At 33.3% G+C, this 20,277-nt stretch overlaps 1 protein-coding gene and 2 long non-coding RNA genes across 12 annotated transcripts; 2 read left to right on the top strand and 1 right to left on the bottom strand.

Annotated features, from left to right (window-relative positions):
* Positions 1 to 203: 203 nt before the first annotated feature.
* LOC144563606 (protein argonaute 1B-like) lies at positions 204 to 5,584 on the top strand. Its single transcript, XM_078313091.1, has 19 exons — positions 204 to 362; positions 512 to 621; positions 734 to 840; positions 944 to 1,085; positions 1,610 to 1,726; positions 1,814 to 1,921; positions 2,153 to 2,218; positions 2,308 to 2,430; positions 2,519 to 2,684; positions 2,844 to 2,965; positions 3,408 to 3,545; positions 3,637 to 3,740; positions 3,827 to 3,889; positions 3,966 to 4,029; positions 4,145 to 4,271; positions 4,361 to 4,434; positions 4,527 to 4,621; positions 4,876 to 4,907; positions 5,174 to 5,584. Exons 1-19 carry the CDS (start codon positions 341 to 343, stop codon positions 5,359 to 5,361), a joined length of 1,968 nt encoding a protein of 655 aa, XP_078169217.1. The 5' UTR covers positions 204 to 340; the 3' UTR covers positions 5,362 to 5,584.
* Positions 5,171 to 6,895, bottom strand: LOC144563654 (uncharacterized). The gene is made up of 4 exons (XR_013514385.1): positions 6,654 to 6,895; positions 6,486 to 6,564; positions 5,594 to 5,852; positions 5,171 to 5,299 (listed from the first exon to the last, which is right to left on the bottom strand). It is a non-coding gene; the product is annotated as an uncharacterized LOC144563654 (long non-coding RNA).
* A 532-nt stretch (positions 6,896 to 7,427) lies between these two features.
* On the top strand, positions 7,428 to 12,388 carry LOC144563413 (uncharacterized). 10 transcript variants are annotated; one of them, XR_013514349.1, is made up of 7 exons: positions 7,428 to 7,801; positions 8,452 to 8,576; positions 8,951 to 9,071; positions 10,006 to 10,082; positions 10,319 to 10,434; positions 10,719 to 10,851; positions 11,350 to 12,380. It is a non-coding gene; the product is annotated as an uncharacterized LOC144563413 (long non-coding RNA). The 10 variants fall into 10 exon arrangements; XR_013514360.1 differs by having other exon boundaries at positions 10,319 to 10,856; positions 11,350 to 12,388; XR_013514356.1 differs by having other exon boundaries at positions 8,449 to 8,576; positions 10,319 to 10,851; positions 11,350 to 12,384.
* Positions 12,389 to 20,277: the final 7,889 nt, after the last annotated feature.

Genomic DNA, 20,277 nt, shown 5'->3' with positions numbered 1-20,277 from the left:
AATTACTGAAAAAGGGTATAATTGATGTCCATAATTTTCTTCTTTATGTGAATAATAATAGTGGCAGAGACAGGGTTTTTGTGTAAGATTAAGTGTTGCATGTCATGTGTTGCAGAGTCGGACATTGACGGTTCTTGTTTTTCAGGATAAGTTATTTTGATATTTTACGTAGTCACAAGTGAAGTAATCCCTGTTTAAATATTTTACATTTTTTGTTTAATTCAGCAATGCAATTGTGCAAATTGGGAGATCATTCTTCTCTGACAATTTCGGGAGATTTAATCTGGAAGGTGGATTAGATATCTGGCAAGGAATTCACCAGAGTCTACGTCCGACTCAAATGGGCCTCTCTCTCAACCTCAGTAACTATCTGTGCCAATTCCCAATTCAAAAATTTTAGCTTTACTTGTTTGTTCCAGTCCATTTTTGCAGGGTTTTTAATAATCGTCGCTCTTTTAAGGCGTTGACTTAAATGAATTAGCTGACATTAGTTTATTATGGAACTTCTCAGATACTACAGCGACGAGTTTTATTCAACCTGTATTAGTAACACAATTTGTGTCACATCTTATCGGAAAAGACCTTCAAACTAGCATATTGACCACTGCCGACATAGCAAAGGTAATTACCTTATTTCAGTTTTAAATTTCTAGGATGCGTTACACTAAAAAAATTCACTAATGACATTTTGCTGCTCTGTTTTTTATTTTATTTTTATTTATTTGTATATCAGATTAAAAGAAACTTGAAGGGTGTTAAAGTTGAGGTTACTCATCAAGGCCAGATACGAAGAAAGTATTGTATCTCCGGATTAACCGCCCAAGCCACTAGAGATTTAACGTAAGCACCAAACTTGTTCTTAATTTTACATGCTGCTATTGGCTTCTAATCATGTATTTTGCTACTAGTAGAGATCAAGATCTATTTGGTTTTCTTCTTTCAGATTCCCATTTGGTGAGGAGGGCATCCAGAAGAAAGTTGTAGATTATTTCAGGGAAAGTCATGGTGTTCATATCAAACACCTCAATATACCATGTTTGGATGTCGGGAATAACCCAAAAAGGACGACGTATCTTCCCATGGAGGTATGTGCTCAATCTACTATTTAGTGAAGTTCTTATTGTATTCAAAAAGTACATTCAAATAGCTTGAGCACAAGCTAGGTATTAATCTCATGTTGTTACCAAATTTCCATATTATTCATGTCTACTTATCTAAAATAAGATCCTCATTTCTTTTCACATGAGAAATTTTTAGTAATGTCTTAATGAAAAATGTAGATCAGTAGATCTTAATCTCTTTGGTTCCCTTTTTCCTGTTTTATTCTTTGAGAATATCTTAATTAAACCATGCCCTAATTGTTTGTCAAATTAGTAAATAAAGATATAAGCATTGTAATATACAAGCATTTACTCAGCATTACAAACTAAGAAAATGTCACTTTATAAGATAACTTTTTGTTGAATTATTCAGATTGTTGGAAAATTTTGAGGTTTTGTTCTTACAAATATATTCTTGGCGCTTCTTTTGGAAATTTTCAGATCTTTTTATTTTCTAAGATCTGTTATATACAAATGTTTATCTTCACATATGTGAAAATAAATTGTAGGTGTGCATGATCATTAGAGGACAAAAGTATAGGAAAAAGTTGAATGAAGGCCAGACGACTGGTATGCTCCAGGCCACTTGTCAAAATCCTGGCGAGCGTCAAAGCAGAATTATTAAGGTATTAATCTTAATTAACCTCAGAAAAAAGCTACAGTTTTTGCCAATTTGCATATTATAATTTTTCCTATTTCTTTTTTATACACAGGCAAGGAGAGAGAACGGATACAATGAAGATACTTATGCCATAGATTTTGGTTTAACAGTCAGTGAGGAACCCACCAATGTTGAGGCTCGTGTTCTTCCTACACCTCGGGTAACTCTAATTTTACATGTTCATTAAAAATTATCTACTATACCTTCATATGTTCATCTTAATTAAACTAATTAAGCACCTGATTTTATTAAATTTCCTAGCCTTTTATTTGATTGATCTGGTAGACTCTTAATTCACAAATTAAAAAAAGAGAAAGAATAATTATCATTTTAAGATCTGTTTTCCTTTTTCTAATATTACCATTCAATTTTTTTGTTTTTTATTATGCAGCTCAAGTACAATGGTGCCGAAAAGGAGTGCATGCCGACATCTGGTGCGTGGAACATGAGAAATAAGGTATATGTTTTGGTATTCTTTTCTCTCCCTCGGTCTTGCGCCTCAACTCTTTCTCTAATAAGGATTTGAATTAAATGGTATGGATGCAGAAATTTGTAAACGGAGCAAAATTAAACTTATGGTACTGCATTTCTTTCTCACCTCAAGTTGGTGCAAAGGAGGCCGGATGGTTCTGCAAAAGACTAGGTGACATGTGCCGTACTTCTGGAATGGTACATGCACATATTTTTCATTTTATCATTTGTAAGTCAGAAGTTTGTTTCCGTTTGATTGGAAGAATTGTTTGGTTTTATAAAACAGGAATTTGCTCGCGACCCAATCTTGCCCCCTATAGTGGCTCATGGAAATAGATTGGAGGAAGTGTTAAAAGGGCGTTACCAAGAGGCTGTTGATGCCCTTTCTCATCAAGATAAGCTCCCTCAGTTGCTCATTGTCATTCTCCCTAACAAAAATGGGAATCTCTACAGTATGCTCTCTCTCTCTCTCACACACACACACACTCCTCCCTCTATAATGCATTTTCTTTCCTTCTCCCTTTTCTCTTCCTTTTCTGTTCTATTGAGACCCAAAATTGAAACAACTTCCATTTTTTTTTCAATTTAATTATGGTTTAATAAAATCATAGGTGATCTCAAGAGAATATGTGAGACAGATATTGGTCTGGTCACGCAATGTTGTTTGAAAAAAACTGTGACAAAAGCAACGTCCCCATGTTTCGCTAATCTGGCTCTCAAGATCAATACGAAGGTTTGTTTTTTTTTTTATTTAGTATAATCTTTTCTTCATCATTATGTTTTAGAGTAAAAATTTCATGAACATCCTAGAAAATAAGAAGATGATGGATTATTTCCTCAATTTTTAGGAAATATGATATGTGCACCCTTAAATCAACTGCCTTCCATTCCTTCAATCTCTTTGAATAGAAGATTTGAGTAACTAATTTTTTCTAAAGAAAGAATTTAAAAAATTTAGACATGTAAAGGAACACTTGATTTTTTCTGATGTTATTGTAATGATTAAATGAGATATTACATCCTTTTATGGGTGTTGCTAATATTTTGAGACATGCATGACATTTCTTTCTTTATGCCATAGTTTAATTAATTGGCTGAGCTCTTTCAAAATAACGCTGAACATGATATATTGCTAAAATTAGTATAATTTTCTATTGAATTGTGAAAAAACATAGGTTGGTGGAAGGAATACTGTGTTGGTAGACGCTATTGCACTGAAACTCCCGGTTGTCAGTCGGGTGCCAACAATTATTTTTGGTGCTGATGTGACTCATCCCTCTCCTGGAGACGACACTAGCCCTTCTATTGCCGCAGTAAGTTTTCTTCTTCTTTTTTTGGTTCAATTCAATGTTCTCTTTGAAGGTAATAAATTGTTAACTTTTTTATTTTTATTCATACTTGAAGGTTGTGGCTTCGCAAGATTGGCCAGAGATTGCTATTTATACTGGTAATTTTAAAGCACAGAACCATCGTCAGGAGATTATATCCTGTTTAGGCGAGATGGTCAAGTATGTACATCAGTATTATACTATTTCTAATTTAGTTACTTATGCTCTACTGGGATTCACTACTTTGGGATTCATTAAATTTGCAGGGAACATCTTAATTCTTTCAGAAGAAAAACTGGTTTGGTGCCTCAGCAGATTATATTTTACCGGTACTATATTGTTTCCTTTTTTTTGGTTTGTAATGTTTGATGGCAGTATGATATGACTAACTCTCTCTCTCTCTAGGGATGGAGTCGGTGAAGGTCAATTTGAACAAGTGCTGCACTACGAAATTAACGCCATAAAAGATGTAGGATAATCTTTTCATATTTATAAACATAAAAAGAAAAATATTATTTTTTTTTTAAATTAATCCAATTTAGTTCATACTATAACACATCTCTTTTCTTTTCTTTTTAATAAAGGCTTGTAAGCAGCTGAATGAAAATTATAAGCCAGCTATAACATTCATAGTGGTACAGAAGAGGCACCACACCCGGCTCTTCCCTATAGATCACAGAAATACGGATGGGAGCGGGAATGTTCTACCTGGTAAAGACGAAGACGAAGTGCCAGAAAATTATTAAATGCACTCTTTGGTTTGCAATTAGTTTCTTAATTTATTGTGATTTGTTGTGCAGGGACTGTTGTTGACACCGAAATTTGTCATCCTATAGAGTTTGATTTCTACTTATGCAGCCATGCTGGTATTAAGGTATGACTTTTACTTTACTTTGTTGGTTTTTAGGTGATTCTGTATTGGATTGCTATAGTTATAACTTTCTGTTGCAAAATGGTAATTTTCAGGGAACTAGCCGACCCACACACTATCATGTCCTGTGGGACGATAATAAGTTTAGTGCCGATGAACTTCAGACTCTAACCTACAATATGTGCTACACGTAATTCCCTAATATATTATTTTCTTGTTACAATCATTTAGAATTTTTTTTTTCACAATTTTTTAAGCTCACTAACTCAAACCTTTTGCCCTTGGTGAGATTTTAAATTTGTATTAAGCATTTACCCCAACCAAGCAACCAATGAAATTTAGCTATCAATATCTATTGTTCATGGTAACAATTAATGATAATTCCATCAACTATAAAATAATTTCCTTTTTATAATTTTTAACTATTTACTCTTTGATTTGCAGTTATGCAAGATGCACCCGCTCTGTATCTATTGGTAAGTTTGAAAATGCTTTTATACAACCCTCCGAAGGAATATATATATATATATATATATATGTGTATAACCTACAATAAATAGTACTATTAGTCTATTAATTACACCCATAAATAGGCAAGAAATATAACCAACCTATGCTATGATTCAGATGTCCTAAAACAGTAAATTAAGGAAGTTCTAGCTAGCTAGGTCAATAAGATATTTGTAGGACATATAATTAATTATTAATTTTATTTTGCTCTCTCAATCTTGTATTTTTGCAGTTCCTCCTGCATACTATGCGCATCAGTTTGCATTCCGTGCACAGTTATACCTGGACTATGGAGAGTTAGATTCAGTGTCTTTTGTGGCTGGTTCTTCTGTGGGCAGTCGTGATGAGGCTTCTTCTTCTACAATCAAGCAATTACCGGCATTAAAAGATAACATCAAGCAAGGGATGTTCTTTATTTGAGCTCATAAAGACGAGTTGCCTCGTGTCTTATAGTAGAGCATTATGCTTGGTATTTATGTAATAATAAAATTAGTAAACTCCCGAAAGGGGGGAATTAAAATGTTTATGGGCTTAAAATGTTAATGTGTTATTGTTAGCGATTCATGGAGAATTTCATGAGGATTTGAATTATAATTAAAATTGAAAACTTGTAATATTAAATAGTCGAAAGAAAAACAAAAAATTTGAGAACCTGTATTGTGTGTTTAAGGATTTATATTCAGGGACGATCACAACACAACTGGGTGTTATTTGAAAATATAACACGACACAGGTAAATCAGTAGTATGCGGCTATGTAGCGATTACAGAATCGCAATACATCATGTACAACTGCATGCTTTATTTAATGCATCAAAAACTGTTCGAAGTGTCATCTCTTGCACCAATACAACTCTCCCTCAACTTGGAGCCAGAACCGATTGATACCTGCCTTTTGTTCACACCAAATTCCTGTGTATGAATTCTGTATTAAATTTTATTCTCAATTGATTAGGGCAACTGGGGCTTAATTGGGACAATATTCAGTGAATTGCAAAATGATGCACCAATGGAAGTCAAAATCCTTGCATTTGTTTTGAAATCTTAATAAAAATCATATGGAGAAAAACAAATATTTCACAAGAGTTCAGTCTGATTAAATCTATTATAATGATTTTACTTGGAAGTGCTTCTAAATACAAAATTATTCGCACCTCATTTCAAATTCATAACTTGAGTTTTGCGTTTGAATTACTATACAACCCCTTGTATTAAGAAAATTTTGCATGGTCAAGTAAATCAAGCTTGCTTTTCTAAATGACAGATAATTATATGGAGAGACCCTGATCATTCACAGTAATTCACAGTAATCCGAATTAATTTCCTTGTATACCAGCAATTTTGTAAACCGCTTGAGCTAGTTTAGTCTTGACTAATGCATCAAAGTTTGGATCTTTCTTTACTTATTATTTCGTGTTTTATCAGAGATGAAAGCTAATTGAGGCTTAAAATAAAGCAATGTTACCAGCTGGTAGGTACAAGACAAGGTAGAAAGAAAGGCAAACAACTAATTGGTTCTGGCAAACAAAGAAAAGATCTACTGACAGAGCTGATGAAGTCGACGAGAGCAGCAATAGCCTCTCCATCCCTCGCTGGTGCATCAATCTGAACTCCCACTTTGAATCTGATCCCAGTCAGATGAGTAATTCTTGAAAATCAAAAGGAAGAAGAAATTAACGTAAAGAACTGAGAGGGAAAGAGAAGGAAGAGTACCAGAGATGGAGGCGGATTTGGAGCCGAGCTTGGCGTGGATGGAGATGGACTGTCAACGGAGGCACCATCACCAAGCGGAGACGACCCGTTATGATCTGACAGGAGTCGACCCGTTACAAGTTCAATAAATTTGACCCTCTTCAAGAAATATCTAGATTCCGTACAGAGGAATCTGACAGGAGCCTTAGGCTTAGGCTTAGGAATCCCGTTACAAGTTCAATAAATCTGACAGGAGTCGACCCGTTATGATCTGACAGGAGCCTTAGGCTTTGCTCGAGAAGCCTGTCGCACAGAGGAAGGGGACGGGAGAGGAAGGAAGGGGAACGCGCTCGTGTTACTCCGTCTACACCCCAAATCGGGGGGTACGAATTTCGCAGCTTTGTACACTTGATTTCCCCCTGCCACAGTGCCGTCTCCCCTCCTCTCCTCTCCTCTCCTCTCGGATCTCCTCGTTTCTGGAGCGAGTAAACGAGGCGGGCAGCAGCGGTCTGAGCGCGTCTCCCCTCCCTTTCCTTTAATGAGCGTTACCCTCCGCGTTCTGGAGCACAGCCTAAGAGTCTTGATTTACTGTTTCAGATTGAATCTGAGTCATCTAAACAAATGATCTGCCTTTCTTTGATTAAATATATCTTTATATACGTAGAAATCTAAAATTAGCTAAAATTATACCCGTTACACGTACCGCTACATGCGCCTCTTCCAGCGATCCCTTCTTCCGAAAGGAAAAGAAAACTTAATCCCCGATACCTTCTTCTCAAACAAAAAAAAGACTAATCGCCTGAGTCATCTCTCTCACTCTCTCGCCTCAGCCATCTCTCTCTTTCTCTCGCTCTATCAGTATCAAGGAGCAACCTCTCTCTCTCTATCAGTATCAAGGAGCAACGGTGCGGGTTCGCTTGGGATCAGTTGGCCTGACCCCACAAGCAGACAATCCGAGTATCCGCTTGATCTAATCCAATGGCTCCGAAGCCACCCCCCTCGAAGCGCCGTCGTAAGAGCGACTCCGCCGATGAGGCACCGCCTCCTCTTTCTACTCCTCCTGTGGATGAGAAAGAGGTAGAAAATAGCAACGAGAAAGGGAACAAGGCGCCTCTTGTTGTGTTTGCTCATAGCGCCGGCGCTCCCTCCACCTCCGATTTGATGGTTAGGTAAGTTTTGAGGTAGTATTCATTTTGGGTTCATTGATTGGCTTGTGTTTGGTTTAGTATATTTGCGTTGTCATAGTTTAGAAGTGAATCCAATTCGCTCAAAGACCAGCAATTCATGAAAGTACGAAGTGCAAGGTGCCTCTGTATGGGCTTAATTGAAGTGCTTTGTACTAATAGGAAATCAATTTTGAAAATTTATGTGTTCTTACAGTTTGGCTCAAACATAACGGTGAAGGGAAAAAAAACTGAATATTCTAATGTATAAATCTTATTATGTCGTAACTTTTCATTGTTTAATAAGGAAAAATTCTTGAAAGCTGTCACTAACAGTGGTGGTGCATTTATGTGTGCAGTTAGTGTAAGTAAAATAGAGGCATTATACAAGTTATTTAAAAAGATTAGCAGTTAGTAGACTATGTGCTAATTTGTTATGCTTTTTTATTCATTAAATGAAGAAATCGAAGAGGAATCAATCCACTGAATCATAACAAAAATATTCAGGAGATGGTTCGTAAAGTGCATACCATGAAACAATCGATGTTACAACAAGTGTGAAGGAGACGCTTTGTTATCATTTATATCATGCATATTTTATTATTTTTCAATTACAATAGTTGATTACAATATTTTTCCTTATTTTGCACGAGAAGGGGTAGAGAGAGAAGAGAAGGAGTAGAGAGAGAAGATGCATATTTTCGTGAAAACCCTAACTGAAGACGATCACTATCGAAGTAGAGAGCAGCGACACAATCGACGATGCCAAGACAAGATTCAGGTCCCGATTCATCCATCTCTCTTTTCCATTGATCTTGTTGAGTACCTAGGGTTTTGTCTAAATTTGGTTTGTTATGTAAAATCATACTTTTAATAGGTATATGTGGAACTATAATTGATTTCTGTTATCCTTGATGAGATTATTACATAGGAATTCTAATGGACCCGCATTTAGGTTGATTATGAATTCTTGCTTTTTTGAGAATTCTTATCAAGTACCAAGTTTGGTTTTTTTATGCATTGATGAGCATAATATCAAAGTCGAAGACTATAATTAATGAAACTTTATTTTTATTTTTTACTATGGAGCTGTAGCTATATAGGTTATTTTTAATGTCTTTTTACTTGCCAAATTGATGCATTCTGAATGTACAGATCCGGGGGCAATATATCATTTTTCTCAAAATATTTTGCATCCCCTTCAGCAGGTCCATCAGGTCCAATGAGGAGAGGTATTGCACATAATTTCTCTTCTAATATGGACCGCCCACCACAGGTTACTTGTATTCCTTTTGACAGAATTACAGTTTATTTACTCTTCTAATACCTGTTCCTAAACAGCTTGTCACCACATTAATTTGATAGACTTACTATTAATAGTGTAATGTTTGTAGTGTCAAGGTAATATTCAGTTTTTGCTGGTATGTGATGTATGGTTTAATAAAGGAATTTTAATAAAAGTCGTGATTTCAAGCTTAAAACAAAAAAATTCAGTAAACTTTCATGTTTCCTTTAAATTTTTTGCTCTCAACCTCTGCTGCACTTAATTTTGGATAATATACATCTTATTGTTCAAAGAAATCAGTATAATAAAGTATTGAAACCAAAGTATACAGTTGCTGCTTTCACAGGGGCAAAAATGTCCATAACACTCAAAATTCTTTTTTTCCCAATATGTTTGGAATTTGGCAATGACATTTATACATTACTTCAAGCATAGTCATATACATTTTTTAGAATTTTTATAGAATTTATGGACAAACACATTAATAGGAATAATCAAAATAGTTAGGATCTGAAAAAAAAAAAAAAGTCAACTGTGAGTTGACCAGTTAAATTTGATGTAATCCTTAATAAAATGTTTGAAATTAAGTTGAGTAGACCTCTAGGTATGTTCATACATCACTTCTATGCATTTTTAAACCTTTGGATTGTATTTTTTATTAAAGAAATGAGAATCATAATGTATTTTTTTTAAATTGCATATTAGTCACAAATTGCATACTACCTTTACATGATTTAGCGCTTTTCAAATGTTGTTAAGTGCAAACGGTACTTGCTTCCTGAACCGCGCTAGCCCGGGCTACACACAATTACCCAATATCAAAATTGCTTTGCCTCTGTGCTTAAGCGCATCAGGTGCTCCCTTTGATTGCATTGCTAATATCTTTGCACAATCACCTGAACTTGTGATATTTCTGTGTATACAGGAACTGGTACGGGATTTAATTAGTGGTACTACAAATACCGACACAGTTGTGCTAGATGTGCAAAGCACATTCCACAGGTTAATTCTTCATGGTGTATGCCAAGTAATATAATTAAGATACAGACATACTGTACCAAAGATCTAAATATATATTCTTCATAACAGTATAACCTGAAATGGGTTTCTCTTTTGTGCAGTTTTACAATGTCATGTGTTACTGGTGTGTTGTGCAAAATATAGGGATTTTTTTTTATATACCAGTGCTGTTACTGGTGTGTTGTTTCTAACTAATACTCTTTCTTTCTTTTTTCCAGACATGGACCATCACTCCTTATCTTGTTCAAGTCTCTTCTTTTCTGGATGTGCTTAATGAACTCTATCTGACATTATGCACTCAACTTTACCTTTTAGATTTGCACCTGGTTGCAAGGTAATTGCATTTTTTTTGGAAAGTTATATGCTGTGTAGATGCAGTAATGTTATTGGATCCATGATGTAGAGTTGTAGACAGTCATTGCACGGGGTTTACTGCGTAGATGATGTAGACAGTTATTGGATCCATGATGTGTAGAAAGTTATATGCTGTGTAGATGCAGTAATGTTATTGGATCCAATAGTAATGTTTTTGGAAAGTTATTGATTTCAGTGATTTTAGCACAATATAGTTCTAGAAAATGGCTAAATTCAATTTGTATTTCAATCTTCTTTATGAAGGAAGTGACTATTGGAATTTTACAAGTTCATGAGAAATTTTCTCCTTTGTATAATATATCTCCGTTGCAACGCACAAGCATGATACTATGGGTTCGGTGCATGCCTTGCTGCTGGAATGTTCTTTATGCTCTTGGTACGGTAATTCCTTCTTTGATGTTTTAATTTAGATAAATATTTTGTATGTGTTTTTGGTAATTCTAATTGTAGAACATATGATAGGGTTTATATATGTTGTAATGTCTCAGATATATTTGCTTCTGTTGATTACAAAAATTTTAAAATTGAGGCCGGTGAGAAAATGAACTTAGATATTATAGTAAAAAAATTATACTTGCACAATTTCCTTGTTGAATATAAGCATTTTATTGTATGGTTGGTTCTAATTTATTAGAAAGAAAATGATTCTTGTGTCAGAACACGAAGACATGTTTTGATAGCTAAAAAATAAGACGAGTTTTTTTTTTCTCCAGGATATCCGAGTACTAAATATTTTTTCCTACTGGTAACTATCTACAACTACCTCGCTCTGAATACTATCTACACTGACAATGATACTTGAAAAAAAAAAAATTATGTTATATTTGATTCGCTTTTTTTCATTTATTGTTGTTTCTTTTACACATGTTACCAGGGATGCTCTTAAAGGCCCTCATATGCTGGCCAATTGGGCAAGACGAACGAGGCAACACACAGCGATCTTAACGACAACCCAATTGGATACACACCAAGAGGTCTCATCAGTCTTGGATGAAACTTTCTTCACAATTGATGTCCCAGGAAATACTGACAATGGATCAATGGAGGAGTCTGGGTACTGACAGAACGGCACCAACAGATTCACCGAAGAATGACAAGCAGATAGATGTTTTTACTGGTAAAATTGGTACAGGATCGGAAGAGTTCTCAGATTTTTCTGATAAACAGGGAGCTGTCAGAAGCTAACGGAAGTTTTACAATTAGACCCCCATTCTTTTCTTTTGAAAAAAGGAAACGGGAGGGTAGTGTTTAGTTTCACCTTTTAGTTTAGATTTAAATGTTGGGCTTTTTCTCCTTTTTTTTTTTTTATCTAAAGTCTGTTAATTTTCCTGTACTGTAATTTATTTATTTCTTTTTCTTTTTCCTAAGTGACAATGTAAAATAAAATATACCCACGGGTTTCATCTCAAAAAAAAAAAAAAAATCTTGGAAAGGGTATGAATTTAAGTGATTGGCTGTATTATGTTATGTTTTATTAAATATTATAAATTTAGTTTCTTATGACAAGTTCCATTATACTGGAAAAAAAATTACTTGCGGGATTTCTAAGTTCAAATGTAAAATATCAAAAAAGTAATTGCAGAACCATATAGATAGATGTTGGTGTAGATATATGCAGAAACTGCCACCTTGGAAGTGGAGAAGAATGGGGAGCTTTTTAATGGCATCTCACTCGGGTAGGTAAAGTGATGCCGTCATTTGATTTTGTATTTTTTAGTATTTTTCTGCTATTTTAAACATCCATTTGAATCTCATCTTTCAAAAAAAAAAAAAATCTTAAATTAGCAAGTTGTTTTCCTAAAACACCTCTAGAAAAATGCATAAAAACATAGCTTCAAGTCTCCTAAAATCTTGAAAATTCTTAAGCATACATAACAGGTTTAGACCTACATTTTCATGAAAAGAACAAAAATTTTGGTTCATTCAATTATCCCCGAAATAATTTTTGAATATTAGTTGTTAGAATAGTGAACAACAACTAAAAATGAATTACCATTACAGTCTTGTAATGTTAATAGATAGTATAATGAGATTTGGTTTCCACTTAATTTTTGAGGAAATTTCTCTTTGTAGCAGTACCATTGATTTATTAAAGTTTGTAACTTTGTAAAAAATCAGAATAATATAAAATCTCTGCAAAGATCATGTCCTTCAATTTTTAAATAATAATAATTTTTATTGGAATGCTTCTTTTTTAATAAAAATATGTGTTTTCTCTTATAATATGACCCGTTGCATCGCACGGGCACGATACTAGTCATACATTAAGCAGACAACGGATGCGGATGGCTTTTTACTTGTATGTGTTTTTTGTGTGATCGATTCTTTTAACGTGTTTGTTTTTATAGTTTGAAAATCGATCTGATTCTATTTTTATTTTTAGACAGAAGAAGACACGCAAACACACAATGTGGTGGAATTTGTATCCCCTCCGGTACCGTACTTATTATAATAGGGAAAATCAAGACACCATACACCTATTGTACTTCGTTTCGAGATTCATGCTAAATTCACAAATTCCATGTTGTGTTTTCATGCTAAATTCACATACACCGTGTATGGTGTCTTCATTCACGTGTCCATGTTGTGTTTAAATTTAGAAGAAGCTTTATTTATTAATGGCGGAGCCACATTCATTGAATGAGCCAGGATATATAGGTAATTATTTATCTCTGGATTTTCAAAACTTATTTTTATAGAAATTTTTATCTATCTTTGAATAATCTAAAATCTGAATTGATCAATTGATGACCGTTCGATCGTAACCTACCAATTGTACATGTGTCATCATGGCACAGATTAACGTCACCAACGACCCATAATATACGGATTAATTAATTAGCTCATTAATTAAGTTTGCACCCAAATTGCATGCGTCATAAAATTCATATTGTCTACTTCCAGAAATCTTTTTAATTGCTGAAAAAATAATCAAATGGAAAATAACTATTTTATTTTGACTAAGTTTTCTAATGTTAAAATGATTTTATATTTTTAACTCAATTACTACATGTAACGAATTTTTTTTCGACAATTCAATATAACACATAAAATTAGAGAAAATAAATTACAACACAGGAAAAATATTCGAGAAAAATAAAAGCTTGATTTGGTTTTATATTTTTGTTTGAAGTCAAGAATATAGAGCTTAGGAATTTGACTTCTATATATATAGTACGTGTAGACAATATTTACGTCTAAACACTTTCAGACACGTCTAAATACATGTGACAACCTATAATGTGCACGTCTAAATACATGTCGAAGACCAATCTGAACCGTCCATTTCGTATAGTACGAAAAAAATTGACACCTGTGGTAACATGACATCCGTGTACAGGACCCCGTACGCAGTAAATGTTAACAATAAAGCATCCGATATGAAATCTATGGTCCATATCAAAGATGGCCTGATACGGTATATAGTGTGACAATTTATAATCTACATTTATAATATTGTTAAGAGTTCGTAATATAGTGTGACAATTTATAATCTAGTTTCAATTCTTCTAATTAACTTGTGTTAAAAAAATTTAATCACAAAAGTGAATGCACCAAACAATTTTGTTTTACACACATTAATATTGTCTGTGGTGTAACCGAAATATATTATAAGAGAATAAAAAATTTCATATAAATTGATATATTTTTATAAAAAAAAATAGACTAAATGACATATTAAATTACATCTACATATAAATAAGGAAGCTTCTAATTGTCCACAGTTTGTCCACAAAAAAACTGTAATTTGACTTGCGCGAATCCTATAAAATTTCAATTATATACTGTAATCTCATATAACGAATCATATACAAACACACACTTTAAAATTATAACATCCAGCGGGACCACTTTGTGTACTTGCAACTTGCACAACTTGTCAAACTAACTGTACTTGCTGCGGGACCACTTGATGTACTTCTCTAACTTACAGTTAATGACAGTTTTAAAACCTTCTAAAACATTTTAAAACTGAACCACTTCTCAAACTTGCAGTTTTTTCAAAATAACCCTGGAAATTATGCAAAATTATTATTTTTTTAATTAATTTTTTTTTTTAAAGTTCATAATTTTTTTCTTCAATTATTAATATTTATACATACATCTATATCTTGTAAATTAACACTACACATACTGTAAAACATACAAATATAAACTGTAGAACCTCAATACTATAAAATTCTCAAATGTAAACTATAAAACTAATATATACAAACTATAAAATTGTAAATCTGAAACCTAAAATACTAAAAAAACTGAGATAAACATAGTACAAACTTCAATAGTCTAAAAGATATAAACAATAAAACTAATAGATGTAAACTATAAAACATCAATACACCAACTATTCACAACTACATTGTTAAACATTAGTAAATGTTCACAAAATGAATACTATAAAATCACAAGATAAATACTATAAAATTAATGGGATGAATACTGTAAAATGACAAGTTCAATACTCCATATCACCTCTCTATCGTCTCTTTCCTCCAGATTTCCACAAGATGAATATTGTAAAATCACAATATGCATATTCTAAAACTAACGGTGTGAAAACTATAAAATGACAACATCAATACTCCATATCGCCTCTCTATCATCTCCTTCCTCCAGATTTTCACAAGATGAATACTGTAAAATCACAAGATGAATACTGTAAAATTAATAGGTGAATACTGTAAAATGACAAGATGAATAATCCATATCGTCTCTCTATCATCTCTTTCCTCCAGATTTCTACAAGATAAATACTATAAAATCACAAGATGAATGCTGTAAAATTAACGAGGTGAAAATTGTAAAATGACAAGATCAATACTCCATATCGCTTCTCTATCATTTCTTTTCTCCAGATTTCCACAAGATGAATACTATAAAATTAACGGGGTGAAAACTATAAAATGACAAGATCAATACTCCATATCGCCTCTCTATCATCTCTTTTCTCCAGATTTCCACAAGATGAATATTGTAAAATCACAAGATAAATATTGTAAAATTAACGGGGTGAATACTGTAAAATGACAAGATAAATATTGTAAAATTAGATAGATCAGATAGATCAATACTCCATATCACAAGATGAATACTATAAAATTCAAATCAGACATTGAGATGCGATCGTAATCAGATAGATCATTTTTGTATTTTTTTTTATTCAAATAAAAAAGTCAGTTACAAGAGGTGGAAGCGAAACTTCAAATCAGGATCAGATCCGATCAAATAAATCGCATAAAACAATCTTCCGATTCATATAGAAACGATCTATGCTATCTGCTAAAAGATATAGTTAACTTCAACATAAATCGTATCATAATTAGATAGCATAGATCATAAAAAATTCAAAAAAAAAGTCACGAATCTTCAAATCGTATAGATCATGTAAGTTCTCATCTATGTTGAAGTTACAAGTCTCGAATCCGTACATCTTCGTGAGAAATCAGGGCTGTCACGGCCGTCGCGACAACTAGTTGCTTCGCTGAGGTCTATGACCGTAGAGTGCTTCAATCTGATCTTCTTCTTTTTGAAATGAGCTTCAATCAGATCTTCAAAGCCATCCTCCTGCTTCAATTAGATCCTCCTGCTTGATCTTGAGAAAACATCCTCCTGCTTCAATTAGATTTTCAAAGCAATCGTCAATTCAAAAATAAAAATTTCGCTAATTTAGAAAGGAGATATATATCGCTAATTTGGCTAATTGAAAAAAAAAGGAAAGAGACGGGAGAAAGATCGTCAATTCAAAAAGGGAAAATAACGGAGAAAGTCGGGAAAGTTTTTATATAAGGCAATTCGAAAAACAGTTAGAAGACTTATCCAAAAATAGCACTGTGGACAAAATGTGGACAGAAGGCTGTGGACAGAAACCTTTTCTCTATAAATAATATTCATTAAATAATATATTAAGTGATATGTATTTTTTTTAATCTTTTCAACATATTTTCATAAAAAAATATCAAATAAAATACATTAATAACATTAACATTCCTTAAATGATGTAGAAAATAGAAAAATGACGAATAAAGACATGACCAATCTATTCCTTAAATGATATTTAAAAAATAGAAAGAGATCACAACAATCAGAAAGATGATACAATTTGCATGTGAATACTACATGGTTAAATAGATTTAGATTTCTACACGTAAAGAGACATAAAAATATGCATAGAATTATAATATCTGATTGGATGAATGATATTTAATATGAAATTTCATCTTTTAATTAAATCCGTTGACAACTCATGACATCTGCATTCTTGATATAAGAATAGAGACCTACATATAAAGAGTTTTTAAGTTCACTGAGCTCTTTTGTGAACTCAACTCTAATACCCATGAGGTTGACTTTAAATGACAAATTCAAACCGTTGAAATCCATTATTTATGAGTAATATATCTACATGCAAAAATTGTAAGCTTTCTAATTAATTAGTATAAAATCAAATTGTTAAAATAAAAAGATTATCAAGTGGTCAAAATTAAGAACACAGTAGTTCTCCTATATATAACATCAGTGTCATTTCAATCTATATAACACAAACTCCAAAACCTATCAAATCGGGTTCAAATGGTGAATCCAAACCATTCAAACCAATTTACTTTATGAGTGATGCGTTTACATGCAAACTTTTTATATTTTCCAGTTATTTTAGTATCAAATCAAGCGGCAAAAAAATTGAAAAATGAATGTATTAAAATTAACTTAAAAACTCAAACATTTGACCGCTTGACTTGATACCAAATAAACTCAAAAACTTATAAATTTTACATGTAAACGCACAACTAATGAAGTAGATCAATTTGAACGGTTTGGATTCACCATTTGAACTTGATTTGATAGGTTTTAGAGTTAGTGTAATATAAACTGAAATGACACTGATGTTATATTAGCCACACTCTACATAAATATGTTTTGCAATCCTTATCAACAGTACAGTGGATGCCAGTTGAGTTTGAACTGATTTGCAATCCCTTTCAATGGTTGCTATCTATCAATTATACCGATTAATAGTTGACCTTGTAAGTATTGAATAAATTAATAGTTGACCTGATAAGTATTTACTTACCACATAAATAAATGAATTAATATATAACGAAATAATTTAATATATACTAATCCTATTTAATTCAGCTAGTGTTATATTAAAGAAAAAAAAGTTGGTGTGCAGACCTGATAAGTATTGAATTTTATGTAAATAGTGACAAGATACAAATTTTAAAAGCTTGAGGTGGTAACTAAATTTTTTTGACAATATTAGAAAACCTTTTCCTCTAAAATTTAAAACATTATTTATCTGCATAAAAAAAAGGGAAAATTTCTAGTGTGCCCATCTAAATTTTTAAAATAGCCAATTTACTCATCAAAACACCATAATATCCAATATCTCCATACAAATTTAGTATTCTTTCTTCTATCCCCTTTTAACTATTTAACATTTCATTTAATTGTTTTAAAATATTAATTGACTAATATGCCCTCTAATTTTAAATGGAGACATCCATTATTTTTTGTATGAACTCTTCCTCTCTTCCTTCTTTCCTCTCTGAAATCCAACTTCTCTCCTCATGTCTCCACACTTTGGTTGTTTGAGTATCCAGCGTTTTTTGCCCGAGCGCTCGGACCACGTTTCCCACGTCTCCTTCTTTTTCCTTCTCCTTAATTTATTTTCTCCAACGTCTCTCCCCAAATCAGATTCAATATGTTGCATTGTAGGCACCTAACTGGTGCAAATCAGTCATAGGTGTTTGGCCTGACATTCCTCAAAGTAAAAGGCAAACAAGAGCAAATTTCAAAACTGGTTCTTCAATCATGTATCCCATTTTCTGTTTGGTCCAGAAAATCTGCAGTTGCACAATAATGACAGAAAATCTGCAGTTGCACACTGTCCGGATAGTATTTTTAGTTTGGTCAAAGAAAAAATTACTTCAGAACACTTAAAACGTATCCCATGTTAAGTATTGTTCTAGCTGTAACTGCTTCGTAGCGCAGCAGTACCGGTCTTCGCACGTACCAGTCCACTTTCTGAGCACTTCTAGTACCTGAACCAAGGCTTCCCATACCAGTTGATTATCTTGTGTCTTCTCGATGTTGTAACGAGTCTGAAACTTGTCAATACCAGTGCCTGTGTATCAGTCCCCTAAAGTATACTCAATATTAATTCTATTTGCTTTTATTTCTTTTACTTTCACTCTAACTTTCACTAAATTCTTAAAAGTATACTCAATATTAATTCTATTTAGCAGGTCCATTACAAATTATTTTCAATTCTTCTTAGCAGGTCAATGAAACAAATTTTTGCATTTGTAAACTATTATGGTCTAATTTTGATTGATTATAAGTGCTTTAATGGCACATAGTGGTACTGGTTCCTTGAAATTTAGATGATTCAACCTCACTTATGGTCTAAAATTATAATTAATCATAATAAGGCATCAATTTACCTTGCAGATGTATGATTAATTGATTATCCTTCTCTTATGTGAATATTTTCTCTATTTCTTCCAATTTGATTGCCAGTATGTGCTTGATTGGTATTTGCCATTCAACGGTGAGGTCGTTACCCAGAAGAGAAGCAACCGGCTCCATACTAGTATTCTCTCAGATTTCGTGTCAAGGTGAGATGTCTTTTTGATGAGCGAGATGAGGGGATCGACGGAGGAGGGGCGGGACAGCCACACGGGGATCTCTTCAAGCAATTTAGGGAGAGATCGACTTACAGCGTATGAAGAATGTTCAAGAAAAATTAATGAGGACTGGACACCTCTGTTTAAATTACAAAGGGCATAATGGTTATTTTAAATTTTAAAATAATTAAATAAAAAGAAAAATAAATAAATGGGGATAGGAGAAAGAATTTAAAATTTGTATGGGGATATTGAATATTATGGTATTTTGATGAAAAAATTGGCTATTTCAAATATTTGAATGGGTACATCCGAAATTTTCTCTAAAAAAAAGTAGTTGGTACTTTTTAAAATTCTGCTGGATAAATATTAGTGTTATTTTCAGAGGTGGCAAAGCATCTGACTCGCTTGCAAATAATTTGTTCGTTGTTGGACCAAGCTATTAACGAGCCAACTCATTAGTGGGTCGGTCCAAATTAAACGAGTTCAAGTTGGGACCTAGCTCGACTAGGTATAAATTTGTAAATTTGTATAAGTTCATGTGCATTTCATGTTGTCTAGCTCGGTTCAAAAAGTTTGTATAATTTATTTTCTTCTCAAAACAAGGTCCAGCCATAACTAACTCATGAGCTGGCTCGTGACGATTATAAGCTGAAATTTCAACCTGAACTCCTAAAGTCAGTTTAGTCCAGCTCGCTTGATAAATAAACTAGTCGATTACAAGCTGGACCCAGCTCGTTGCCATCCCCTAGTTACTTATAGATTAAATCAGAAATTAGAAAGATATTTTTTTAAATTCTTGCTGGATAAATATTAGTGTTTCTTATAGATTAGATTAGAAACTAAAAAGATAAGTATATAAATTCAAGTAGGTACAAGGGGCTGTACAAAATTTCGCCTAACATTACCAAAAGTAGAAAGGCATCGATCAATCCGGCGCGCCGCTTTCTACTTTCATCCTCTCTTTCCCTCCAAAACACCAACACTCCTACCTAATACTTATCACCTACAGTAACTCAAACTACAAGTTTACATCCCGACCGTCAGATCTGTTTTGACACGAACATTAAAGGAACCTCGTGCATTCAACCTCGGCTAGGATTCTGATCGGACGGTCCGAATCCAAACTCAAATTTGAGTTACTTCAGAGACCTCCACTGGAAAAGCAACATCTC

Source organism: Carex rostrata, chromosome 1, assembly GCF_964058835.1.
Source record: "Carex rostrata chromosome 1, lpCarRost1.2, whole genome shotgun sequence".
NCBI lineage: Eukaryota > Viridiplantae > Streptophyta > Magnoliopsida > Poales > Cyperaceae > Carex > Carex rostrata.
Note: the sequence above shows the minus strand (reverse complement) of the source record. Positions and strands in the feature narration are given on the sequence as shown.

Bases quoted from the DNA above. Each gene is read 5' to 3' on its own strand.
- LOC144563606 (XM_078313091.1), top strand. From the start codon at position 341: ATGGGCCTCTCTCTCAACCTCA. The intron at 363-511 runs GTAACTATCTGT...GGAACTTCTCAG, and splicing joins GGGCCTCTCTCTCAACCTCA to ATACTACAGCGACGAGTTTT. The intron at 3,546-3,636 runs GTAAGTTTTCTT...TCATACTTGAAG, and splicing joins CTAGCCCTTCTATTGCCGCA to GTTGTGGCTTCGCAAGATTG.